Source organism: Pygocentrus nattereri, chromosome 2, assembly GCF_015220715.1.
Source record: "Pygocentrus nattereri isolate fPygNat1 chromosome 2, fPygNat1.pri, whole genome shotgun sequence".
In the NCBI taxonomy this organism is placed as follows: Eukaryota; Metazoa; Chordata; class Actinopteri; order Characiformes; family Serrasalmidae; genus Pygocentrus; species Pygocentrus nattereri.
In genome coordinates this window covers 21597622-21625595 of record NC_051212.1, presented here as the reverse complement: position 1 = coordinate 21625595, position 27974 = coordinate 21597622, and the positions used below count along the sequence as shown (strand labels likewise).

General features: G+C 38.1%; 1 protein-coding gene across 1 annotated transcript in view; it reads right to left on the bottom strand.

Moving 5' to 3' along the window:
- poln (polymerase (DNA directed) nu) overlaps nucleotides 1–27974 on the bottom strand; it is an 85555-nt gene that overhangs the window by 26721 nt on the left and 30860 nt on the right. Inside the window, exons 17-18 of the mRNA XM_037543725.1 lie at nucleotides 10539–10596; nucleotides 8409–8486 (exon numbers count right to left, since the gene is read on the bottom strand). Coding sequence (XP_037399622.1) covers nucleotides 8409–8486; nucleotides 10539–10596 — 136 coding nt within the window. The remainder of the gene's footprint in view (nucleotides 1–8408; nucleotides 8487–10538; nucleotides 10597–27974) is intronic.

Below are 27974 nucleotides of genomic sequence, written 5' to 3'. Positions count from 1 at the left end.
ATCGTTATTAGGAAGCTATACAAACTGATATGTTCAGAATGATAAACAAAGCTGTACATAGTTCCATAATGACTGAGAAGACTGTACTGAGGATCGACTGAGAACGTTAATCTATGATAACATTCATGTGCAGAATTACACATTTTTCAAAAGGTGGCGATCAATGCTTGAGGCAGATATCTTGGTCAAAATATAATAAATACTTACCTGTAGAATTGGTATTCTCTATATACTTGAGTAAACAACTAAAACAGATTTTTTGTGTCTAATTTATAATATCTAAATCTAACTATATTACAGAATCACAAAAAATGATTAACATGATGAGTGGATCCAAAGTTTTGAATCGCAGAGTACTTTAAAAACGACATGTCCTTTGCCTAATCCTAAACCACTTTGTTGTTCCCAGTCTTATAGGTTAGCCCCGTTTAAATGTGGCTTTCCAACAAAAAACAGGATTGCTGTCCTGAAAACATACACACACAAACAGAATCATCTTTTTCACCAGACAATAGGCAGAAAGAAATTAGCACCTACAGTATCTGAACAGCTTTCAAAGAAAAGCATAGAGAGAAAGTGTAGAAGGGTGAGTGAGAAGAAAAACAGCATTTAGCAAGAGAGGGAAAATTTGATTAGAGAGAGAATGAAGATGGGGAGAATGAGGAGACAGTGTGTAGGCTAAATCAGTGTGTGTGTATTGGTGGGTGTGTTGCCCTCCCTCTCTGTCAGCATGAACAGTAATCCCCCCAGCAGTCTCTCTGTCACATAAAAGAGAATGTGAGAGAGGATGAGCTCACACTGCAACACCAACTGAGTGAGTGAGTGAGAGTGTGTGTGTGTGTGTGTGTGTGTGTGTGTATGTGTGTGTACTGCTGCCTGCTGCAGGAAACTGAGCGCTGACTCACCTTCCCTCACGTACACACACACAAACATCCTCCATCTTAAAATACTCTCCCATTCTCAAGAGGAAGATTTTCCTTTATTGTATTATTTTTTTTAAGTGTCAGTGTTCAGGATGCATTTGTTTATCTGGAGTGAACTGTGAGGAGAGAGAGAGAGAAAGAGACAGAGAGAAAGAGACAGAGAGAAAGAGACAGAGAGACAGAGAGAGAGAGAGAGAGAGAGAGAAAAATGGGGAGCTGCGGTTCATTGAGGGAAAATTGAATTCCACCATGTACTGTGACATTCTGAAGCAGAGCATGATCCCTTCCCTTCGGAAAGTGCACTGCATGGCAGTTTTCCAACTCAATAATGACCCCAAACACACCGCCGAGATGACAAGTGCCTTGCTGAAGGTAAAGGTGATGGACTGACCAAGTATGTCTTCAGACCTAAACCCAACTGAGCACCTTGTGGGGCATCCTCAAGCAGAAGGTTGAGGAGGGCAAGTTGTCTAACATCCACCAGCTCTGTGATGTCATCATGGAGGAGTGGAAGAGGATTACAGTAGCAACCTGTGCAGCTCTGGTGAATTCCATGCCCAAGAGGATTCAGTTAGTGCTAGATAATAATGGTAGTCACACAAAATATTGACACCTTGAGCAAAATTTGGACATGTTCACTTGCGTTGACAGCTATTTAGACATTAATAGCTGTGTGTTGAGTTATTTTCAGAGGACAGTAAATCTATACTGCTATACAAGCTGTACACTGACTGCTTTAAGTTATATCCAAGTTTCATTTCTATAGTGTTGTCCCATGAAAAGATATGTGAAGTGTGTACTCACTCTTGTGAGATACTGTATATATACAGACACAGACACAGACACAGACACACACACACACACACACACACACACACACACACACACAGTACTGTGCGAAGGTCTTAGGCACCCATGATATATATATATATATATATACACACACACATATAATTTTTTTATAAATAATACATAGTGATTGTTAAAAAAAATTGCATAGATCCCTAAAACGTCTGCACAGTACTGTATACATTCATTAAAAACATAACCGGTTATCAATTCTGTGGGCCCCTGCATAGCGTGAAAATTCATTCTACTTTTATGTCTGTTAGAATTTGTCACAGCTACAGTGTATATACATACATACACATACGCAGTCCACATACACAGACAATATTCATCTTGTACTAGTTTGAAACAATGGAATTATTATTTTAATTATGAATATGACTATATTCTAATGTATATTGTGATAAACTCACTGCTGAGGTAAATTGTTTAAAAATGAGCACAGTACTGTATGTATATGTGTATATATATATATATATATATATATATATATATATATATATATATATATATATATATATGTATACTGTATATATATATATATATATATATATATATATATATATATATACAAATATAAAGAAAAAGAAAGAAGGAAGAGCAGAGGGAAGGAGAGAGAGAGAGAGCGAGAGAGAGAGCGAGAGAGAGCGAGAGAGAGAGCGAGAGAGAGAGCGAGAGAGAGAGCGCGAGAGAGAGCGAGAGAGAGAGCGAGAGAGAGAGCGAGAGAGAGAGCGCGAGAGAGAGCGCGAGAGAGAGCACTGTAAGATGTAATTGGCTATGATCAGGTGACTGGATCGATCAGTGATTCTGGTCATTATGAGAAAGTCAATGCAGACTTCTCTGGTAAAGCAAACAGCTGGAGTGAGACAGCAAAACACACAAAAACAGGTCAACAAACAACATCTATTAAAACAAAACTCAATCAAGCTTTACCTGCCACTAGGCCTGGGCAATATCTGAAAATCACTCACATAATATTTTCCAGTTAGAAAATTGTGATTATCAGTAACACCGCACAAACTCTGTTCTCTTGATTATCACCTTTTCTACTTTGTCATCGGGTTATTTGTCCATCATTGATGATATCCAATTAAGGCTGACCTGATGCACCTTAGTATACAGTCAATTCAATAATGGAATATTACTTTTAACTCTGAGGAGCTGTTTCAGATTTCCCATCAATTACATAGCTATATACCTTGGTTCATTTCAGAATAGTTACAGAATAATAATCCTTAAGATTAATAACTGAGCAAAATGTCTAGATTTTAAGGAGTTAATATCTGGCTGCAGGGTGTGAAATTGTATTACAGCTTTATAAAAACTACAGTCAGTCACCAGTATATCTACACACACAGCAAAAGTGAGGTATGACGACAGGCGTGTTGGTCACAATGTGTCAGTCACAAAGTCTTTGTCACTCTGTCGCCATGGTGGTTTGTGACAGTGGAATCGAGTTTCATTCCATCATGCCTCACATTCTGCTTCACTCACAAAGTTTAATAAAGCAGACACACAAGATCACATACACCTAAAGTATTCCCAAATCACGTAAAGCACAGATCTGATTCTCTATTCGTTTCTGTTTTTTAAAACTAGATATTAAAACCTGATATTTATCACAGCTGTCAAGTACATTTACCTTCCTATTTTATTTTAGTAACAGTTTTCATTAACAACAGTAACCCTTGATGCACCATCATGCACCAGCCTGGACGTGCAGATTCAAATATGATTTTGGAACTCCATAATTCATCAAAATCAACTGTAATAATGTTCATTACATATTTGCATTTCTTGAACTAAATTTAAATTCGTTTTCAAAAAACTACAACAAAAAACTCTTGGTTCTTTTTTATTGTCTATGTTTCACTACTATGTAAACAATTCCACCAAAACAAATTTGTGTATTTAATGTGTTTTTAAAGACTATTCTATAATATTTAATGAAATGAATCAAGTGCATCAAAAATCATTGTAAGAAGCTCTATTTCAGAGCGGTTTTAGGCTGGTTAAACTTGGATTCATATTGATTCATGATCAAAAGGGGCTCTAAAGATAGATGCATGTGAGTCAGTATTTCCCAAGGGAGGGTCAAGTGACCTCAGATATTACTGGGCTCATTTTTCCCTCACTTCTCTGTCTCACACACACACACACACACACACACACACACACACACACACACACACACACACACACACACACACACACACACACACACACACACACACACACACACACTTCCGATCTTAGATTTTGAGTTTGTAGAGAGAATCAATATACATACAGTGAGTGTGAACCCTTTTAAACCCTTTTTGAACCCTCTAAATTTCTATATTAAATTTGATGGAAATGTCATCAGACTGTCATCCAAATCATAACAATACAGATAATCAGAACCCAAACAAACTGAACAAAGTGATTCTACATTAAATGTCTTTGCAAAAGTATGTGAACCTCTAAGATTATCAGTTTAGCAGCACAGGGGATGATCAGGATCAGGAGGTGCAGTCAACTGGATGACAACACACTACCCGGAGTCTAAACTACGCACATTTGTGAGAGCACATCATGCCTCGGTTAAAAGAGATTTCTGAAGATATGAAAAAAACAGCTGATGCTGAGTCAATGCTCAGTAGGCCAGAGGAGGTTATAAAACTCTTTAAGAGTAAGGAGTTTAATATTCTACAACAGCTCAAAGAACCCCAAGGTAACATCTAAAGATCTGTAGTGTGCTCTTGCACTGGCTAGTGTCAGGGTTCTTGAGTCCACCTACAGGCAAAAACTGAACATGAATGCGATGTAAGCAGAGGGAAAGCCACTACTTCCCCAGAAGAACACTGCTGCCTATTTAAAGCTTCCAAGAGACCACCCATACGAGCCAAGACTACTACAAGGATGTTATGTAGCTAAATTGGCGAAAAATGTATGGTTTAAAAGAAAAATGTTATGCTTGGCAAAAACTGAACAAAGCATTCCAGCATAAGAACCTTATCCCAGTTATGAAATACGGTGGTGGTACTGGTACTATTTTGCTGCCACAGGACCAGGATGGTTTGCCATCCTTTGATGGTATGATGAATTCTGGATTGTATCAGGAAATTCTACAGGAGAATTTCATTGTACCTGTCCTGAAGCATTGTAGAAGCTGGACCTGCAGCAAGACATCTCTAAACACGCAGTCAACCAAATAAGTCAACAGAAGTCAACATCCAGATTTTAATCCAACAGATGTGCTGTGGAGGAACCTCCTGTATGAGATCATGCAAGAAAGCCCTTCAGTGCCCGTGAGTTGAAGCAACTCTGTGATGAGGAATAAAAAATTCTCCAAGTCAAAATGCAAGACTGATCAACATTTACAGAAAACGTTTGATAGAAGGGGGTCACACAAGTTATATTTTTGCAAACAGAGACATTTAATGCTGGATCTTATTGTTCAAAAAATGAATGAAACCATATAATTGTTTGTGCTGTTTATCTTGAAGGGTTCTCTTTATCACAATTAGGTCAGATTTAAGTAGAAATTCAGAGAACTCTAAATGGTTCATAGTCTTTCTAGCAGCACAACACACTGCCAGTCAAATGTTTGGAGACACCTGATTAAATGTGTTTTTCAAAATTTTAAAGACATTTTCTGAACAATCCAAATTGTTATTTCAGACGAAGATAGAAAAATATGAATTTATTTCTAAATATAAAGGGTCTAAATATAAAGCTAAGAGTGTCCAAAACAGCATCAAAGGAGGGAGGTGGTATGTTCAAGAATCTGAAACACAAGTTTTTTTCGTTAGCTGGCGAATCTTTAAATCATTATCACAATCAATTACTCAACTGACAGAAATTACTTATGGAGGAGGACAAGCTAAAAGCTAAAGTTAGTAATGTAGCTGGCTATAGAAGTAATTTACCTCAGTAAAGTACCTGAAAGACTACTATACTGAGGTACTTTACTGAGCATAGAGCATGGATGGACAGCTTCTTTTCTTTGGCTGAAAGGGTAAAAAGGTCTGTGGCATCCATTTTTGTTGCACTAATGCTAGCTTGGTTGTTTTTTCAGCTTTGATCAGTGGCTAGGCTTGCAGTCAGAACTGGTTGACACCACAGGGATTTCCAATGGTTGTATGATGTATTTGCATAATGCATGCTGGGTACTGTAGTGAGAAAATAAACTCAAACCTCAATGTACTATAAAATTGTGAATTCTGTTAAACCACTGAGGCTGAGGGATATAATACTGCTTTACAGAATATTGCATAACACAACAAATTACTCTAGGTTTAAACTGCCATATCATTTGGTCTGTCTGCCTGCCTGTTCATACCAAAGTGAACACATACTGAGGATGTAGTATGTGTGGTTCTAATGCTGAAGTGTGTGATCATTGTTGAGTTAGTAATGTAATAACTGAACCCTCTAAGTGCACATTTGGGAGTGAGAGGGCCTCTGGTTTGACCCAGACTGTCTCTGAATGGTATTAACTTTCAGTAAAAATAGCCTGCCAGCTGATTCTGTGTCAGTTCTGCACCTCTAACTCACACTGACCAGAGCACGATAATCCCGGCCCTCGCTGACTATAGAACAGCACTTGGGATGGCTTGCTCTTCTGGGGCTTTACGCAGTGCTTCCAGGAAAAACGCCGTCATTGACACAGTACTGAGAGGCCTTTCAGAAAGAGCCTGCATGGAATCATGGGATTTGCAGTTTTCTTTACAGGGCTCAGCAAAAGCACCATTAGCAGGCCTGGAAATGATCATGTTGACAGGAAAAGGTAAAGCAAAGGATTGTGGGGTCATTTGAGGACTTTCAGGAGAGAGTAGAAGAACAGAAAAGAAAAGAAAACAGAGGTGGAGAGGAGGTTAGCTTGTGACATAGAGGCCACCGGCCATCCAGGGAACGAGGGATAGCTTCGTCCTTGTTATGGGCTGTCTGTCTCCCTTTCGGTTCTCCTTCTGGTGACAGCAGGACACATCACCCAATTCAATGAGACAAGGCTACTTAAGGACAGGAACTTTTACTCTGTCTCTCACACAGGAAACACAGCCAGAACAAACATAGACCCATTAAAGTGGACGCACTCTATAAGAATGTCCTTGAGGCCATTTAATAAGGACAACAGAGGCCACAACCATTTAAGTGACCTTCCTGACTCTCTTCTCCCATTCTCTCTGCATCTAAGGCTTATTTTCTTGCTCTCTATCCTCCTCTTTCCCTCCTTCTTTCGCTCTGAGACAGTTTTGGGATGGGTGTAACTGACAGCTACTTCTCCCTTTTTTGCAGTGGGTATAACTGAGTTACTTCTATTTATTTGTCAACTATCATTACTTTCCGCTGTTTCCTCACACTTTGCTTTCGTCACAACAATGCCATCAGTCAAAGTTCCCTCAGCGTGACAATTTCCTTTTGTTGTCCAATGAAACAACAAAAGCCTTAGCACCCCATACATTCCTGTACTGCAGTCTTTGAGGATGTTCAGTGAAAAAGGTTTTTCCTGAAAAACTTTAAAAAGGCTTTTAGAAATATGCTGCTCTAACATGAATGAACTACTGATTGCCAAATAAAGAACAATACTGTCATTTCCATTGAAAGATTTAAAGTAAATTTGGGCTTCCACTGTTGGATTTGAGTTGAGTGGGACTGTACTGAAGGAAAGGTGTTTTGCCAATTTTCTGCTTGTGCTGGCCACCAAAATTAACCACCACGGTTCTCATAATCATTACTGGTTGAACACAAGTCTACTGTTATAACCTCTTATACAGATTCAAAGGCCTACAGCAACCAGAAAATAAAAGTTTTAGTAAAATGGAAAAATTAATGCTGCCCTGAGGTTGTTTACATTGTTTATGGCTACACCACTGTCAAACACTGTGCAGTCAGAAACGGCCCTAACCAATCAGAAAAGCTGAACTTTTCACTCTAAAATATTGTTTAGGACTAATTGATGATCATCAAGTTCTTTAGGACAACTGAAATTCCACTAAGAGCCCAGCGCCTTGATGGATTCAATAACCAGTAACATTAGTGGATACTGACTTATATGATTGTCAGTTGTAAATTGTGAAAAATATGAGTCAATTCTTAAATGTTTTAACTTACATAAACACCAAACATGTATATTAAATAAAATAAATAAATAAATACAGATTTGTTTATATTTTGTTTTTGCATAAACAATGTATTGCCTTTCTTCCATAATTAACTTTATTGACTAATTATTGAAGCCTGCTCTGTTCCTATGGACCGTTCACAAAAAAACCCAGACACACTTCAGTCTAACTGTCTTGCTTATACAGAAATATGCTCAGACCACTTTCACTTACACATGCACACACTAGACTCCCTGCAGGAACAACAAGCAGTGACAAGTGTATCACTGTACAGCGCTCTCTCTTACATCTCAGATGCACTCTTGTGGTCAGGGACAGTGAGAAGACTGCTTCTGGTCTTGAATGTTCTACAGCCTACATGAAGATCTACATGCTTCAGTCTTGACAGTCTTTTACACATATTTTCCCAAGTTTTGTAAAGGAGAGCCTTAGGCAGTGGTAGAAAACAGAAGCCCAGACAATAGCAGTAGCATTAGTTAACCAAAAAGTCAGCCAACATCAACTAATCATCTCTTTCTGAGGGTCTCACCTGCAGAGAGGAAGGTCCAGCCTTCTTGGGGTATGAACATGGAGCGTGGATGGACAGTCACAAACTCTTCCTCCTTTCCTGTAATCACAGCCAATCACAAAGTAATCAATTAAACTGATTATCACTTTGTTATTAATCTTAATATGTACAAGTTAGATGTTACTATAAATTCAGTAACTACTATGAAGCTACTGTGCATGTTATGGAGTTATGAGAGTAAGGAATTGGGATTACAAGCAGTCCCATGGGTTTAAAGAAATGGTTTGGTGAAAAATCTATTTTACATAATTTTGCACTTACCCCAGATGTAGCTGAGCAACCAAGGCATTGTGTCCAAATTTTGCTTTAGTTTCACACTAGAACTACGAGTCTAACATTGCTAACAAACATCAGAAGTCAATAGTCACCGGTTTCCGTAAATACATCCCCAGAACTTCACTGAACCAGCTTAAACTGCAGGTCTTCATTAACATTGTAAGGAGTTGTCTGTGTGATTTAGGACAGTATGACTTACTGCAAACTATAAACAAAAATGTACCCATTAGCATTTTATATTTGACAGCAAACCTTACTCTGCCCTATTAAGTCTGGGCAACCTTAAACACTCCCGAAGGTGGACTAAGCAGGAGATTTTTTGGACATGGTTTTGCATAAACTATTAGGTGTCTTTTGACTAGTGTTTGTTAGCAACATTAGCCATGTAGCTCCAGTGCAAAACGAAACAGGCAAAATTTGCACACCAAACCAGTTTCAACTGTGAGATATCAGGAGTAAATGGAAAAATGTTCTTTTACCAAATTATTTCCTTAAATGTTTATACAAATACAATCAAACTGCAAACCAGCTTAGAAAACTAGTAACACAATTACAACAATTAGTAAAACAATGACAAGAAATATTTTAACGAGAACAGAATGGGTCAGAACCAGGGATCCAGACCAATTGGAGGAATAACAAAACAAAACGAACAATGTTTTGTTATGAACAACGATTCCAAAAATGTAATGATTCCTAATAGAAATGTTAATTTGAAATCTGTCACTGGTTAATTTTCTCATCGTGTACATCCCACTAGCTTAACATTTATGTCTTTCCTCTATTTACTAACTCAGAAACAGTAAAATTCCATAGCCTTTATGTGTAGTCATGTACTAATAAATACAGAATACAACTACTGGGTCTCATAACAAACTTAATAAATTAGCAAACTGATTATTCTGTTAAAATATTGGTTCCCCTTGAAACAAACCAAAAGATATTTTTATTCTGTTTTGGAGACTTCAGAAGAACAGAACAGAACAGAACTTAAAATAATAGAACAGAACATAAAATAATAGAACAGAACAGAACAGAACAGAACAGAACAGACAGAACATATAAGAATAGAACAGAACAGGACAGAAAAACCTCAGTGAGGGAGATGAAGGTAAGTGAAGGGACGCCATGAAGAGATTGATGGGTGTGCATAGGGACGAAAACTAACACACTGTTCCAACACATCAATGCCTCTGAGACCGTGATATAGAGCTGCTGTAAAACGCAGGGCAAAATGAAGGGCAAAGAGAGGCATAAAGTGGAAAGGAGCAAAACAGAGAGGGACAAAACAGCAGAGAGGAAAGGCTCACCAAGAGTAAGAACAGATAAGACCAGCGTCATTGTAGAGGATGGAAAAAAAATGTAAAATAAGAGGCACAGAGAGCAACAGAGGGGGAGGAACTGACCAAGTGGAGATTCTAGGACATACAGAAGTCAGACGCCAGCATTAAGCAGAGGCTCTGATCTATGTGATCTGTGAAAATCTTTTCGCTGAACTCTTGCTTATACAGTTTATCACTGTAATTGAACTGGGAGATAGGTAGAGTCTGTAGACATATGATATATACTCATGAAAAATGTAATACAATGAAAACAATGCATTTTGAATTTTTTCGAATGCTGTAATATAATTGTTAAAAACAATTTCTACTCCTCTATTTCTACTCCTGCCATAGTTCAGTACTATCTGAACAAGAAAAACTCAGGGCCAGATGTGCATATGTGAATAGGTGCAGAGGAAAATGTGCTTTGACCACACATCAAGCACTAAAAATGTATATGAAATTAATATTTTAACTTTTTTATATCCTTTACCTTGAATATACTGCTTCTTAGTGATCTGCACTGGCAGCTTGGGAAGAGCCTGAAAATTCTGGAAAATAAAAACAGACAGGGAAAGACATTTATTCATATATTCTTCCTGATTGAGACACACTGAGTGTTGCCAACTCCTCAGTAAGGAAAGTAGCTGTTGGCTGTCCTAAAAGTCACTAGAAGTCGCTAAATGACTTCATAGCCCAATTTGCAGCATAAATACACATTTGCGTGTATTTGAAGCTGTAGAATAAAGGAATAATGCTGTGAATAGAGAAAAGTGAGTAAAAAAACACCCTAAATACGCTGGAACTACAAATGATCTCTGAATAAATGAACTTCTTCTGTTGATTCTTCTTTTTTTGCCTTTGAAATAGGCCATCACTTCTCAAAATAACTTCATGACTTTAATGCTTTGTCTAGACCCACATTACATAAATCATTTTTACATAAACTACATAAATCAATTTTGTCCTGTTTTGTTAAATGTTAGCATATCAAATTATTAAAAAGACTGTTATGTGGGGTAGAAGTGCTACTCTACGTTCAACCCTCCTCCTTTATCTGGGCTTGGGACCGACCGGCAGACTGACCTTAAAATAGACATTTTGGCATAGTTACTTAGTTTTCTGTCTTTTTCAAAAAAAAAAAAAAAAAAAAAAAAAATAAAATAAAATATATATATATATATATATATATATATATATATATATATAGATAGATATATCCCCCACTCAGTAAGTAGGGGGTGGGGTCAGCGGTGGCTTTGGGCATGCGCAGGGTGGCTGTGGAGTGGTGTGGGTCTGCTCTGACTGTGAGACTGAGCACTGTGAGTGCTGTGGGATGGGGCTCACGGCAGCACCTGCTGCTCGCTGAGGACAGTAATTAAAGAGCATGTGTGTTCACCTCAAAGTCTCCAAAAGTCTCCAATAACACCAGAAAAAGTCACTAGATTTTTTGCTAGTCACTTTTTAATAAAAAAAAAAAGTCACTAGAGGGGTCAGAAAAGTCGCTAAATATAGCGACAAAGTCACTAAGTTGGCAAGACTGGACCCAGCTCAACAAAGCTATTTAAATAACTAAAACGTACAGCACACACAGTGAGCTACAATGACAGGAGCGTGAATAAATCAAGGAATAATGTGGCTGCTGAGTGATTATGAGAAAAAAAAGTACACCACGTGAGGAATATTTCATAGTGTGCTTTTCTCCTTTGTGACAGCTCATTACTGACTGATTTCCAGACAGTGGATGGTTAAACTTGTCTATAAAAAGGCTAAAATAAGCCACTTACACCTGCAGGTAGAGGTGCATCAGTCTGGCTCCCTGAATCTGGAGAAATCTGTGCCTAAACAAGAGCTTGTGTGTGTGTGAGAGTGTGTGAGCCTGTATGAAGGTCACCTCTAAAGCCCTCCTCACTTCATGATGGCCTCAAACCAACATGCTTAGAGAAATGTAATGGAAACAGACAGACAGACACACACACACACACACACACACACACACACACACACACACACAGATGCTGTGCATCAGCCCCTTAATAAGCAATGTATAAAGCTACACGTATGTAATATGTAATACATTAAACATAATAAGCTGTACTGCCTAATTAAAAATGTAATAAGCAATACATTACTTTTACTTATTAAACAATATGATAAGCTCTATGTTGCATTCAGGTGTCAAACAATGTAATACACTGTATTCATATATTAAACAATATAAAGTTATAAGCTGCATTCACTTATTCAACAAGGTGAGAAGCTGCATTCTCTTATAAAACAAGGTAGCAGTCTGCATTCCTTCACTAAACAATGCTATGCTTACTTATTTAACAACATCATAAACTACATTCTCTTATCAAACAAGCCATTAAATGGCATTTACTTAAGTAGCCATAAAAAATGCATTCAAGGCAAAGAACATTAAGATACATTAGCTTTAAGCATCAATGAACAGCAATGCAGCAGGTGTGTAGCCACACTGAAGACTTGCCAGCCTCTTTGAGAAGCTTTACTAATAGTTGTTTTGGAACAGTTTCAAAACAAAGACGAGGATAACCAAAATAGCACAACTTGCGATGACACAGCAAAACAGCTGTGGAACATGAGGAACCAGTTTCAACTACATAACTATAACGTAGACTGGCCAATCTGAACACACAATATCATCATGGTTTAAATAACAGAAACATTTAAAAGTTTCCAAACATTAAATATCAAAACATTCAACATGAACACATTTTACAACACTTAAAATCCCAAAACAAACAAAAAGGATGTAAAATAAGAAAACTAAGAGGTAACTAACAGAGACCAAAAACCATACAGAACTCTGGGTAGTTCCAACCCAAGATTTGCAATATTAAGACTGAATTTCTGCTGTTTGTTGGGGTTTAAGAAATCAGATGTTTGAGAACTGAGCTATATTTAACAATTCAAATGCCAACTGAACACATCTGTCAGCTGAACAGCACTATATAAACGTCTCTCCTGTACGTGTTAGTAACAGTATTAATGTGAAATGTAATGTGGACGACAAGCTGAAGGCTGAAGGAATACACCCCCAGGAATACAGTGACACCGAGTGCTGCGGTTATGAATGTGCCAGAGAAAGGCTGCGGCATTTGGCTGTTCTCAGGTCAGTATGAGTGGAGGCTCTGCTGTCAGAGCGTGACAAATACCACCAGCGCCTGAGAGAGGAAGCGCTGCTAATAGCTGCAGCAGCAGCTTTCTGCTTCTGTATGAGTATTTGCATCGATCTACAGCAATACAACACCGCCTCTCAGACAGAGAGGGGACAGTAAGAAGAGAGAGTTGATGGTGTGCCATGTATGTGTGTAAGGATCCAGAATTGATTAGAGCTGGATCAGGCTGGATTCAGTGCTTTGCTCTGCTCTCTTTCTGATCCAGCTTGATACAAACAGGTCAGCACTCTCACACACCCAAACCTTTCAGCTGTATGCTTTACACATTCTAACAGGCCTGGGTGATATTTAAAAATAATTAGCACAATGTTGTCTTAGTTAAAAAAAATCATACTTTTAGACTATTTATATTTACACTACCTTAACCTAACAGCTTTTAAAAGCCCCATAACAGCATAATGTTTTAACAGTGAATACAACATTGTGTGCATATTATTTAATATTTATTACCTATTTCCAATACTGTTTTTTTGTAGATGTAGATGAGAGTCAGAAGAAATTTATCTACTTCTAAAACTTTCAAGTCTACAGCTAGCTGCTGTATGGTAATAGCCACCCAATGCTTAGCTATTTTCTTGCAGTGAGTCACACTGAAGCAGACTGAACCTCCAAAGCATAACTGCATTTATTTGTGGTTCCATGCACTCAAGCTAAACTTAACTTAAAACAAGAAGAAGTGAAGAGTCAAGCAGCAGGTAAAGGTAGCATTACAATCTCTTTCCAAAAGAAAAAGCTGACTATTGGGGCACACACTCACAAATTTCTTAAGGGAATGAAACTACAATTTTCCTACATTTCTAGTTTCCTTTCTCTCAGTGATTATCACTTTTTATGAGTGAGTAGGCTACTTTGTGTAGATTTGGCATTTTTCTCTTCTGCTGCAATTAAGAGGACAGACAGGGGTCCATTCACTACACAACTGCTGAATAATTCAGCATAGTGAGGACAGAGTGAGAGAGAAAAAAAGGAAAAATAAAATAGAGAGAGGGTGTCATTCCAGTCAGTATGAAGGTGGTGTGAAAAGTATTAAAAGTGTTTGGATGGTGTGACCTGTGGATTAGTGTGTATGAACTGTGTGTGTGTACCATGTATAATATTACCTGTGCACGTAATCGGGGAGGGGGCTTGTGCAGGGGAGTCACAGTTAAGCCTTAAAGTTAACGACAGAGCAACACACAAACACAGAGTCATCGAAGGAATCTTGCCAGGGTGGCAGAAGGATGGTCTTTAGCCTGCAGGCCTCTCCTCCTCAGCATATGCTGCACTAGATACACTAGCAGTGTACACACACATGCACATAAGTGCATCTACATAGACCAAAAAAATGTTGGTTGCCCAAAATCAGTTATTTCTCTTGGCAGACAGAAAGTTAGCCTAAATCAGGGGTGCCCAGACTTTTTGTCATGGGGGGGCCAAAGTTTAACGTTTGCAGTGGGCCAAAACGGCCAAACAGAGAAAAAAAAGTATGCAAATAAAGAATGTAGGCAGAGTTCAAATTCTTTTTTTCCCCCTTAAATTATTTTTCGCTATATTTTGATCTTCTTCTTCTTTCGGCTGCTCCCTTTAGGGGTCGCCACAGCGGATCATCTGCCTCTATCTTGCCCTATCCACTGCCTCCTCTACTTTTACACCAACCATCTCCATGTCCACCATCACTACATCCATAAACCTTTTCTGAGGTCTACCTCTTCTCCTTCTACCCGGCAGCTCCATCTCCAACATAACATATCATACATAACACACAACAAAAACATAGATTTTGATAATTTTGATATTAAAGTACGGAAAGCAACTTTTAAAGTAAAATAAGAAAGTCAGAAAGTAAAAATGCCAGATTACAGAAACTTTCTGGTGGGCAAAATCCAACTTTTGCCAGCCCTGCCCTAAATGCTCCTCCTCACTCGATGAACCCAATATATTTTACGCTTGTATAAATTTTTATATCTATTACATTCTTCTTATTTTTTAAATTGAAAGTAAACTCAGTGTACTGTTATAACATTCACTTAGTGAAAACTTGGAACCCTACCTACCTTTTTGGCTCTCCACAAACACTGCACTCTGGTCTGCATATTTTATTATAAAAACGCAATATAATCCAAACACTTGAGCCCATCACAACACTTTTGCAATACCGAAGGAAGCATTCTAGTCGCAAATGCTTGAATGACGTATGACATGATTTGAATTTTTGATGGACATGGCGGCCGTGTTCTATGTATGGCGCAGCACGATGTTAGGAGTAATATTTAATATTCATAACTCATGAAGTGGCTGGTGCCCTAAAACCTGGAAAAATGCACACAACAGGAAGAGATGTAAATAATAACAGTCACAGCGGTGATTTTTTCCCCATTTTACTCTCCTACTTCGGAACAGCAGGAGAGAACTTAATTCAGCATGCATGAGTCTCTGCTGTATGTGTTTGGGTCAGTGGAGTGCTAAGTTTAGGAGAAAGACAAACTACAACTGGGTTGGTGTAGACACTACAGAATATAAAATAAAACATGGGCTTTCAGACATTTTATGAACTGTTTTGTTTTGTTAGTACTGAGAACCAAATACAGTGGTAAAATCATGAAGATCTGCCAGTTGTGTGTCATTACATGGCAATATTCAATTCAGAATCCTTTATAAGCAGCCTTTCATTTTTCAAACAAGGTAGCATAATGCTACTTACCACTAGTGTTTGTATGGGAACTTGCAGTGTTGTGATTAACTAGTGGTGCTGTTTAATCATGTCTGATGTCAATTCTAGCTTAAACACAGGCATGTGAACATAATACCATATGAATTCTTTTGAAAAAGGTCTGAATCAACATCCTGTTTCTGTTTAGAATTAGTGAAGCAGCCTGTTATCACCTGACCTTAGCCTTTGCTAGTGAGGGTTGAACATAGTGGGGTTACAGATAATACAGTAACAACTCTTTATATACACCATAGATTATGTAGTATATATAAAAGTATAATTTGATTACAGAGATCCTGGTAACCGCAACCAATAATGTTCAACTTTGAGCAGAACAGAAGGACCAAAGCTGCTTAAGCTCAGAGGAAAATTATTAACAGAAGAAACGGCCAGCTGCAGGCACTGCGATTCAATTTACTAACAGCTGGATGCATTTTAACATTTAGAGCCTTAAACAATTTTTAAGTCAATATTTCATCTTACATAATATCATTATTCCGAATAGATACAACAGAATTGTGATGTGCTTGTGGATTAAGAAAGAAATCCATTTTTAGAAAAATTTAAAAGGTAACAGTGTTCTTAATTTATGTTAAAAATATGAAAAGTTAAATAATACAATATTTATGCAATATTATTTATCAACCTCTACCAGTCAGGAAAAATTATCATACAATTCCACACACAAACAAAAAACAAATAAATGCACACAAACACAGATATAGCCGTCATAACCACCACACAAAAGAACAAAGATATTTTTCCTGCTAAACACAGTACCGGACAGCAAACACATAAGGCTTTCTTACTTGCTACTTTTGGCTTCTGAACAAAATTCACAAATAACCATGCCAGTGATTAGGCCTATATCTTGCTCTGAAAGACTTACTGGTAAGATATACCACCATGCTGCTTGTTACTAGCATTAAACCTGATAAACATTTGTTTGTATCATATAAATGATAAAGCCAGTGCACGCGAGCACGGATAGCCAGACATATCTATGATTCCACATCCTAAGAAGGTATAAATACTAGTCTGCATGTGTACGACTGAGTGCAGTGACAGTTTGGATCTAGGTAATGTCTGCATCACTCTGCTTACAAAGACAGATGACTGGGGCGAAAATAAAGAAGCTTGGGTCAGCTCTCAGCACAATTGCTGACACCATACACACACAAGATCAATATACATCAGCCCCTCACACACAGCCTCTCTGTTTCTCCACAGGGGGTTCAGAGTCAGGCCCACCTTGAAGCGTTTGATGTGCATAAACACATAAGACCCTCTGTAGGTATTAGAATAGTTAAAGTGATAGTTTAAATAAAAATCCACTTTCACAGTTTCACAACTAAAATTTATTTTCCAATGGTAGTTAATCAGCCAAGACATGTTCAACGTCAGAATTCTTCATTAGCCTCAAAGCTCCAGGGCCGAAGTAATTTAGCTAACAAGTCATGGAAGCAGAGTCATGTTAATTGACACCTAAATCACTCAGTCACTCTGAAGTAACCCCAGAAAGACTTTTGTATGTGGTTTCTCACACAGGATGACCTACTGTTTTGATAAAAAGGACAACAGTATGAATAAAAATCAGAATTCAACATGGCAGTGATTACCGTCTTTAAGCTGTGAGAGATACTTGAAGACATTTATATAGATAACAGTATGTCATACATAAGCTAAGAACAGAAACTGTACAGAGCATTGGCTCCCCAGGACTGGAATTACAAAACACTGTTCTAGCGGACCACCATTCACTGACACTGTGCTCCAAGAGTGAGAGTCAGCAGCTCTCTCCGCACAGCCTGTCCTGTACGTGTAATACCTTAGTGCAGAGCTCTGAAATGTTGTTATTTTGGAAATAAAATAGTTTAATGCACTGTGTAAACACTGTTAAAGTTTCAAAATGTACCATTTACTCCTCAGTCCATACATGGAAACTAATCTGCAAAATTTAAGTTTACTAATAGGGCAAACAATATATGGGTGGATGACAAAATTGGGCAATATTGAGGGCAGGTAGTTTTATCAAGATCAATAAATCTGTCACAATGTCTTTTTTGGTCTCAGCATCTCCAGAATTCAAATTTGTGAACTGGCAAAACAGCAAGACCTTAGACTGTTATGCCACTGGGGAACCCAGTATGACTGAGCCCGCTTAACTACATGACATACAATACATGCAAATTTAAACACAAAACCGCTTCATGGTAAGAAGAAAAAAAAACCAACTTAAAAAGAATAAAAAAACACTTAAAATACAACCAAATCTTACCTTCAGCATGAGATTTTTTATGAAGAGAGCTAATGAAAAATGAGGAAAATAAAATTTTTAGGTTGCACTCTTGGTGCTACAAAATTAAAAAGAAAGTTTATTTTATTTTAAGAAACATGATAACTAAGAACTGACAATACTGTACTGTTTAACTAATCAATCAAACAACCCTTATTTAGTCTTAGAGAATTTGAGGGTGAGGGGGGGGGGGGTGCTGGAGCCTATATCAGATGATAAAAGAATAATACATAATAAATGAAGACTCAGACCAGGTAAGTATAAAAAGTGAAATATTATTAATAACAATACATAAAAACATAATAAAAAATAATAAAACAAATAAAAAATACATAAGATGTAAAGGTTAATAAAAAAATCAAGTTAAAATAAAATGAGGAAGATAAGATAAAAAAAATACTAATAAAATAATTTATTAAAATGACAAATATTAATAAAACAATAATAATCAACAATAATATGAATATGAATATTAAAGATAAAATAACAAATAGAAAATAAAATAATGAAAATAACAAAAATTGTTAAAAATGAGGTAAAACAGTTGCAGGCAGAGTGGAGATGGTAAGAGAGACGAAGTTTAAAAGTATTGGAGATAAATTTATGAATAGATATAAAATTACATGGGCCAATATATCGCTTATTGGAATTTTTTGCCCCTTATGTTGTTACCAGTACCAGCCACAACATTTTATATCATTTGGGGAAGCAATTGTACTGCAGCCTTTCAAAGGATACAGACTAGGGATGTATTGATACCGATACTCTTATTGCGCTCATTTACTCATAAAAATTCACTGATTCCAACATTTCAATACCTGTTGATATCATGTGACATAAGCCGAGTGTATACACTCACACTAATAAACAAATCACAAAGAGAAGAATTACTCCATGACAGTAGGGCACAAAGTAGCTGATCACGTTAAACTATCCACGTTGGCATTTTCCCACCAGACCAACACGCTGTGATTTTAGCCCATTTGAAACACACAATCACAGCTGCTTTCCCAGTATAGGTGGAGACACATAGGCTCAAACAATTAAGGCAAAACAGTCGACAATTCCTATTAAAGTCCATCTATTTCGACTTTCCTCTGTTTGAAGAAAACAGTGATCTATACATTCAAATTCAGGTATATTGAAAGTTAACAGCGTTTTGCCTTCTCCTGTAGCTGTTCTTTTGGTGATACTTGATTTTCTTTGGACAGTGATGACATAACTAATGCATTTCATTTAAAATCTTACTTATATGTAGGTTACTCAATATGATATCAGATTCGCTAAAAATGTGTACCTGTATCAGCCAATCAGAACAGTTCATTTATATATATTGGCCTTAAAGGATCAGTGACAAAAATAGTCAGTTTAAATTGGATAATGAGAAGCTGGAAATGGTCATGTAAAAATAAATTTCACACAAACGTAAAAAATAAAATGAAAATGTAAAATATAGGAACTACCACAGTTTATGTCGCCACCTGCTGCAGGGGCTTGTTCACTACAATGTATAACATGCAGACTCACTCTCTCCCTCTTAAACTCTCCAACATAGCTTTCTGGAGTGAGTCCAGATCATTACCTCTCTCTCTCTCTCTCTCTCTCTCTCTCTCTCACTCACACACAAAATCGCCCACAGGTGGGAGGAGGTGTTCATTAGCCCACGCCACAGGGACTGTCGCTAAAATAGGGAGCTGAAGAGTGCATGTATTAATGGAATCTGAGAGTGAGTATGTGTGCTGATATGTGCAATGAGGTGCCAGGTGTAAGTATAACATCAGGAGGTGGACACTTAAACACAGGTAGATTGGCCGAAGGATTTAAGATGTTCTAGATATCCAGAATCATACAAAGACTTCTGGATCTGCTGTAATTTTACTTTGGACCTGAGTGGTATGGAATATGACTGGATTAATCCTGATATGTGGACCAATTTTGCAAGCATATAGTTCAGTAAATGTGTAATGTTAGTGGGTTAACTAGTTTTTGGTAAATGTGAGTGACAAGCGATATGTTGGCTGAGAAATATTTCTCTGTAGTATTTTTCTGAAAAAAAGATATACAGCTTGTTGTCCGTAATACCGCGGCTGCATGCCCCAGCCTGTGGCCGATCTCTCGAACAAGACCCTGAGATACTTAAACTCCTCCACCTGGGGCAGGTCCTTTCCCTTTACCTGCAGTGGGCATGCCAACCCGATCACTCCTGAGTCACTGGACAGTTGTCCAGAACCTCATCCTGTGCAACTTCTAAGAAGGAGCGGGACCAACCCTCTGTCGAGGAGTTTGGCTCCAGAGCAGACACTGTGGGTGGAGGTAAGTCCAACTATATCTAATCGTTCCCTCTCAACCCTATTATTTTTCACATTTCACGTGCCAAGAATCAGTTTGCACTGCAGGGGTGCATGCCGCCAAGGACCTCCCCACCATCTCACCCTCCCTTTATGGCACTGAACCCAACCCCCCCCCCCAAGCCTTGTGCATGCGCAGAGAATTTCAAAAAAGGGGAACAGCCCAGCAGACCCACTGTAAACACAAATGAAGAAGTATTTCCATCTACTGTTATCTCTGATGAAAATAACACCTTCCTTTCCTGACACATTTCAGACCAAATTACCTACTTGCTGCTCCCCCCCTCCCTTCCTAATCTAAGGCAGTCGCTATGGCAACGGCACCCCTCAATCACCCTGACGACAGGCGAGCTCCAGCATCCCGTAGTGGCACCACGTTGGCATAACGACACTGAAACATGCTGCCTTTGCTTTTTCTGTGGGTGAATGAGAGCATCAACAGAGAATAAACACAAGCATAAACAGTGCGTCACATCACTAATACACACACACACTCTCACTGTGCATGGGTTACCAAACCCACATTAAAACACTGTGTCCAAAATCACTGTTCATTTTGTTGATTTTGGTTCAACAACCTCATATTCTACTGCTGTTGAATCTAAAGTTCACAACTTTGTCATTACTACTATGTGGTAAACACATTGCATATTCTGTAGAGCTGTCATGATCATAAAATTTTAGCTGACAATGAATTGTCTTGTTTACTGTATGCAACCAGGGTGGCACCTCACGGCAAGGGCCTGGGTTAAACTTCCCAGCTGGAGGACCAGGTCCTTCTTGTATGGAGTTTGCATGTTCTCCTCATATGTGTGGGTTTCCTCCCACAGTCCAAAGATGCAGTCAGGCTAATTGGACATGCTAAATTAACCCTTGGAATAAATGTGTGTGTGAATGTATATATCTGTCTGCCCTATGATAGACTGGTGACCTGTCCAGGGTGTTTCCTGCCTTATGCCCAGTTACTGCTGGGATAAGCTCTAGCACCCACCTCTGACCCAGAAGGATAAATGGCTTAGATAATGTGTGTGTGTGCGCTAAATTGTCTGATTGTGGCCAAATTGGCTGATTAGTAACCTAAATTTATAACTGTTCACTTAGTGTACTTAGCAACTAACACTGGTTGTACTGTCAAATTAATACAATGCACACAAATGTCCAGTTTTATAAAAATATAATTTAAGCAAAGCTACATGATTTTTCCATGAAGAGTGAAAATATAAGCAAAGATTATCCCAGTTCAAGTTCCATAATGTCTCAATGAATTTAAAAAATCCAATGTAGTTGATTGACATTTGGTTTGTTACACAGTTGTGGAAAATGCAATTAGGCGATTACTGATAATTGTGACAGGTTTAATATTCACATTTTTAAACATTTAAAAAGGCTTCACTACATTTTACAGTGTATTGTGCCTACACTCAAAGCTGTGGTGGCTGTGAAGGTGTCAAGGAAAATACATTGTTTACACATTTATTTGAATTATGAATATGACTTTATTCTAATGTATACTGTGATAAACTCACTGCTGAGGTAAATTACTTAAAAATTTGCTTAGATGTCCAAAACGTCTGCACAGTACTGTATACATTCATAAAAACATAACAGGTTCAATTCTGTGGGCCCCTGCATAGCATGAAAATTCATTCTACTTTCAAGTCTGTTAGAATTTGTCACAGCTACAGTGTATATACATACATACACATACGCAGTCCATATACACAGACAATATTCATCTTGTACTAGTTTGAAACAATGGGATGAACGTTAGGCTATATTTTAGGGCTACAATGATAAGTCAATAAAATCTGATGAACATTCAAAAAACCAGAAAGATATTAAAGTGGCTGATTGAATAAGCCAAGAATATCTGAATGTTTTAGATAATAACCATGTTTTATGTTTTATGTCCTTGTTGGACTGTTTATCTTCTCTTCCGAATACACTGAATGATGCCATGCAATTACTTTGTAATTCATTATTTAGTGATTTCTTTGAACATTTGAAGAGTTTTGTATTGCTAAAATATGCATTTATGAGCCAGATAAACTGTAATCTTGTGCTCAATCCAGTAAACACTGAGGGTTCCTATGACAATGGCTTTTGAATTTTAAGCAACAGTATTATTTTGATATGGAATATTAGTAAATTAGTATCAATGACTGTTTACATGCACTTAGTAAGCCAATTTAATCAAATAACTGCAGAAATCAGATTATTTCAAATGGTCATGTAAAGAGCATACTCCGATTTCTTAGATCGGATACAGGTTACAAGCAAGCAATTGTTCACAAGCAAGGACGGGGCGAGGTTCACCACTTTGTGAACAACTGCGTGTGTAAATAGTCCAACAGTTTAAGAACAACACTTCTGAATGTGCAATTGCAAGGAATTTAGGGATTTCATCATCTACAGTCCATAATATCATCAAAAGATTCAGAGAATCTGGAGAAATCTCTGCAAGTAAGTGGCAAGGCAGAAAACCAACATTGAATGCCCGTGACCTTTGATCCCTCAGGCGGCACTGCATTAAAAACCGACATCATTTTGTAACGGATATTCCCACATGGGCTCAGGAACACTTCAGAAAACCACTGTCAGTGAACACAGTTCGTCGCTCCATCTACAAGTGCAAGTTAAAACTCTGACATGCAAAGCGAAAGTGATATATCAACAACACCCAGAAACGCTGCCGGCTTCTCTGGGCCCGAGGTCATCTGAGATGGTCTGACGCAAAGTGGAAAAGTGTCCTGTGGTCTGACGAGTCCACATTTCAAACTGTTTTTGGAAATCATGGATGTCGTGTCCTCTGGGCCAAAGAGGAAAAGGACTGTCCAGACTGTTAGCACAAAGTTCAAAAGCCAGCATCTCTGATGGTATGGGGGTGTGTTAGTGCCCATGGCATGGGTAACTGACACATCTGTGAAGGCACCATTAATGCTGAAAGGTACATACAGGTTTTGAGCAAACAAAGCAGAAATCTGATTACTGCCTGTCTCTTGTAAACTGCGTTTTTCCATCATCTGATTACTCAAGTGCATGTAAACGCATTGAGCGGATTACTGACAAAATCAGATTTTCTGCAGTTGTCAGATTGCTAAGTGCACGTCAGCACTCTGAGTTAGACAGTCCAGGAAAAAGACAAACAAACAACTTGTGAAATCCCACTCTAAGATTTCAGCACAACAGGGACCATCACTTCTGAAGCTCAGACATGGTTATGAGTTCTCTTCTGAGAATTCAGGAATAAGCTATATGAAGCTAAACCAGGTTATGGTTTTATTATTTCTAAATAATTCTGCCAAAGGCCTCATTTTTGCCACATAATGGGTATTACTGTTGTTCTTGCCTAGTGAGATATCAACTTTTAAGTGCAACAAATTTAGTTAAAATAAAAACAGCTTTGCTATTCCTTGTCCATGATTCCAGCAAAACATTAAATAAAGTACAACAAAAGGGTGCAAAGCTCATCATTTCAACCTGGAAAAGGTTTATGTGGCAACAGCAACCGCAAAGACTTACCTTTCCCTCCATTTCATTCTTCTACTCCTTTACTTGTTAGCATGTGGTCCTTATAACCCATCTCTTCCTGCTATTACTGCTCAACTGCTACTGTTTGTGCTGCTTAGCGAAACACACAGTGGAGCACCGTGCGGGCAAACCCAATTAAACACTAGTGGCTGTTGTTTTAGAGCTAATCAAGTCAAGCACAGAGAATAAAACACTAATGATTGACATGCTGCACACAAACTCAACAAGCCTGCTGCTGCAATCATGGGGGCACCTCATTGACTCTGAATAGAGGGGCTGCCCTGGAGTGTGGCGGCTTGTTTTCTATTCATTGTCTTTGTTTTCATTTTTAATTTTGACAGCACAATGGCAGCAGACCGGTGTCTGGTTTGTTAGCACAATAATAGCTTTGTTCTGCCTGCTGATAACCTAGATGGTCTAATTCCTCTCTGCTCTGTACCTGCAGAAGCCACATTAACAATACGACGAGCTAAATATGGTGCAAACATCATTGATCACTGATGCTGCACAATCACACACACTCACACTCAGACCTAATAGCTTTCTTTTGCCTTTTCTTTCGTTTCATAAACTACTCAACCAGAAAGAGCCTACTGTAAAATTTGAGAAGACCTAAAGAAACAACAACATCCTGGCATACTAAATATTATTATTATTACAAATTGACAACAACAAAATGTCCTTTTAAAATGGCAGTGTGGTACATACCAAGAGCCACTTTGCATGGCCATATTCCATAAGCAACACACACAGCCTGAACAAAGTCCCTGGGGCACATGGGGTCTCGGCTAGCAAGTATAATGGTGTGCCTTGCTCCTTAGGAGTGGGCGCTCCCAGTCCTGTTTCAGGGCCATGTCTTTGGCACAGCAGCACAACGCACCAATTTGTATAAAAGCATGCAACCAGTTTCCTTGAAACATTTGAATAAGGTTGTTTCTTCATGTTTGTATATATGTAAATATAAATAATAAACAAGATAAAGTTTCTCTGACAACAGATTAGAGACTCTAAACTCTAAAAGAGTACATTTCTGAGAATATCAAAACTAATCCGAAAGCACATCAGTACCTGTTTTTTCAGTGGACTAGGATACACAGCACTGTGCATGGACTGCAGTGAGACTCCCTGCATTAAGCTGAGCTTTGAGAAAACATGACACGAGTGTTTCAAAAACATCTCCCTGACGCATAATGCAGCCAGAGAGGAGCTGACAGAGGTGAAAGAACTGTGCTGAGTTTACCACTACAAACATGCAGAGCTAAGAGCTTACTCAAGAACCGTGTGTGGAAAGGAGGTGGATATTGAGGATGTAAGGGCAACAGTGAGTGTAGATTGAGGTAGGAAATCATTTTTAAGGGGCAATTTTAGCTCTTACTGACTTCAGTTGAAGAGCATTTTATACACAAGTGGGAAAATAACTGTAATAGAATACTAAATGTGAAGAATACACGTCAACTTTTTCAAAATTCGGTGCAGGATTTTTTTGAGACTGTCTGAATTGACAGTTGAGAAAGAAAATCGAGAAGTGTGAGAGGGACAAACTAAGATATTTCACCACTCAATTTCATTTCAGACCAGAATTTCAAACATTACATTTTTTTGACCAGACGCTGAGCCAAATCTAGAACAATATACTGTTCAGCCACTCTGTCTAAATGGATTCCTCCAAGAGCAAAAGAAGTGCAGCAAATAAATAAAAAATATGGTGATCACAGTCATGTGTGGGGCGAAGAGTTTTAGGCATGAGCACAAACAAAAGCATCAAAAACTCTAAAAACATTTCACTGAAACATGTTTTACCTGTTACTTCTTTACTGTGTCAGATCAAACGGTAGCCTTTGTGCACCTCTGCATGAGCTTGTTTTGTATTTTTGATAAAGTTTAGAAGTCCTGCCAACTTTTTATTAAGACTTAAAATTATTACCTTATTTATACCTATTTTGTTTATTATCAAAAACCACTGGTGAACCTACATTTTTAATGTTGCACTGTCAGAACAACCCCCCCCCCCCCAGTAATTTCTGTTGGGTCATTTTCATGAAATTTATAAATGATGTATAGGGCAAGAGGTATTTTCAAATTATGTCAAAAACTGAAAATAAGACAAAAATGGAGATAAGTTTTGTTCCGACAACACTAAAGTTGATAAAATTGTTATTTTTTTAAAAAATAACTTTTCCCAAGGAATATTTTGCCTTAAAATGCTCAGGCATCAGGCAGTGTATTCATAACTAGTGTTCCATATTATAAGTTAATGTAATTACTAGGGATGCCAGCATCGGGCAAAAAACACGCTCTTCTACTTGTACTCATACAATTCACTGATACCAACATTCCGATACCTGCTGATGCCATGTGACGTAAGTTGACTGTACACTGCTACACTAATGAACACATGACTCAAGCTGGCAGTGAAGGAGGCTCTGCTCGCACAGAGAAGTATTTCAGACACAAAGGCCTAATCCCATTTCTTATTTTTTACCCCTACCCCTTGTTTTTAAGTCACCTTGCCCCTTGGAACTGACTTAGAGGGGGTAGTGGTTGAAATCTTCCCCATACTAAATGGGACAACCCTCAAATAAAAGAGAACAGCCCTACAGAGACAAGCAACCGTGCTGGTCTTTCGTTAAATGAAGGGAATCATATGCCTTTAAAGAGGCGAATGCAATTATTTATTATCGCTCAGTCCTAATATTGCAGTAATATGACGCTGAAGTCAGCTATTCTCCAGCTTCTTGTTCAAATGTTCCACCGCAAATATTCCACCATTTGAGGTGGAACGGGAATTTAGCTACTAATTACTACTAACTCAAAATACTACTATTGTTTTTTTATGTTTATTACAAAGAAAAGAACCACAATACGATAAAATGAAATTAAACTAAGATAATACAATGGTTATCATATTTTTTACAGAGAAAGTATTCATTTGTGAGTTTCTTTGGTTGCTTGCTAGTTAAGGGCTAAGTTCTAGGGGCAAGGGGTGAAATGGGGATTGGGCCAAAGTTGAAGATCACTATAATATTATTCACTTTGACATAATCCCACCAAACTTCCTGATTTTAGTACAACTGATTCCCCATCTTGTTGACTAATTTATGTAAAATGGCAAAATGGTGAATATGGGGGCATCCTGTTATTTTTGACACTAAGCAGGATGTGTGAAAGAGAGTGAGGTGTGTTTCTTTTCTGCTGCAGTATTTTGATTAGACAGAAACAAGTTAATGATGCATTACTAAAATGCAAGCACACACACACACACACCCTGTGCTAGTTTGAAGACATAGTTTTAATATCAAATCTCTCAAACACATTCAGTGGAATAAATCTGTTAGAATTTTTCAGACCTGAAAACAGATAAAATTTTTATAAATACTCTTAAGATGCCTCCACATGTTTTAATGCCTTATCAGACAGATAATCCTACTAAGATCCTGCCACTACAGAGACGCCACAAAACAAAATCTGACGAGTCATGCAGCGGTCATGATGTTCTTCTCACACACACACACAATCTTCAGTCTGAGCGAATCGGTGACCGCATTCCAACACCCTCTCACACACACACACACACACACACACACACACACACACACACACACACACACACACACACACACACACACTAATAGACACAAATCCTTGTCATCCTCCCAACATAGCCAGTGGAGGACATAATTAATCAAGCTGTTCAATTCTCCCTCAGTATTACAGCTGCATTACAGTGTCTGCAGGGCAGCTGATAACACACACTAAGGATGAGTCATACACTGCACCTAGACATAGAAAGCACAGAGCAGTACAGTTAACTACAGCAGACACTACTGTGCTCAGCTCTACAAATTACACTGAATGAAAGGCA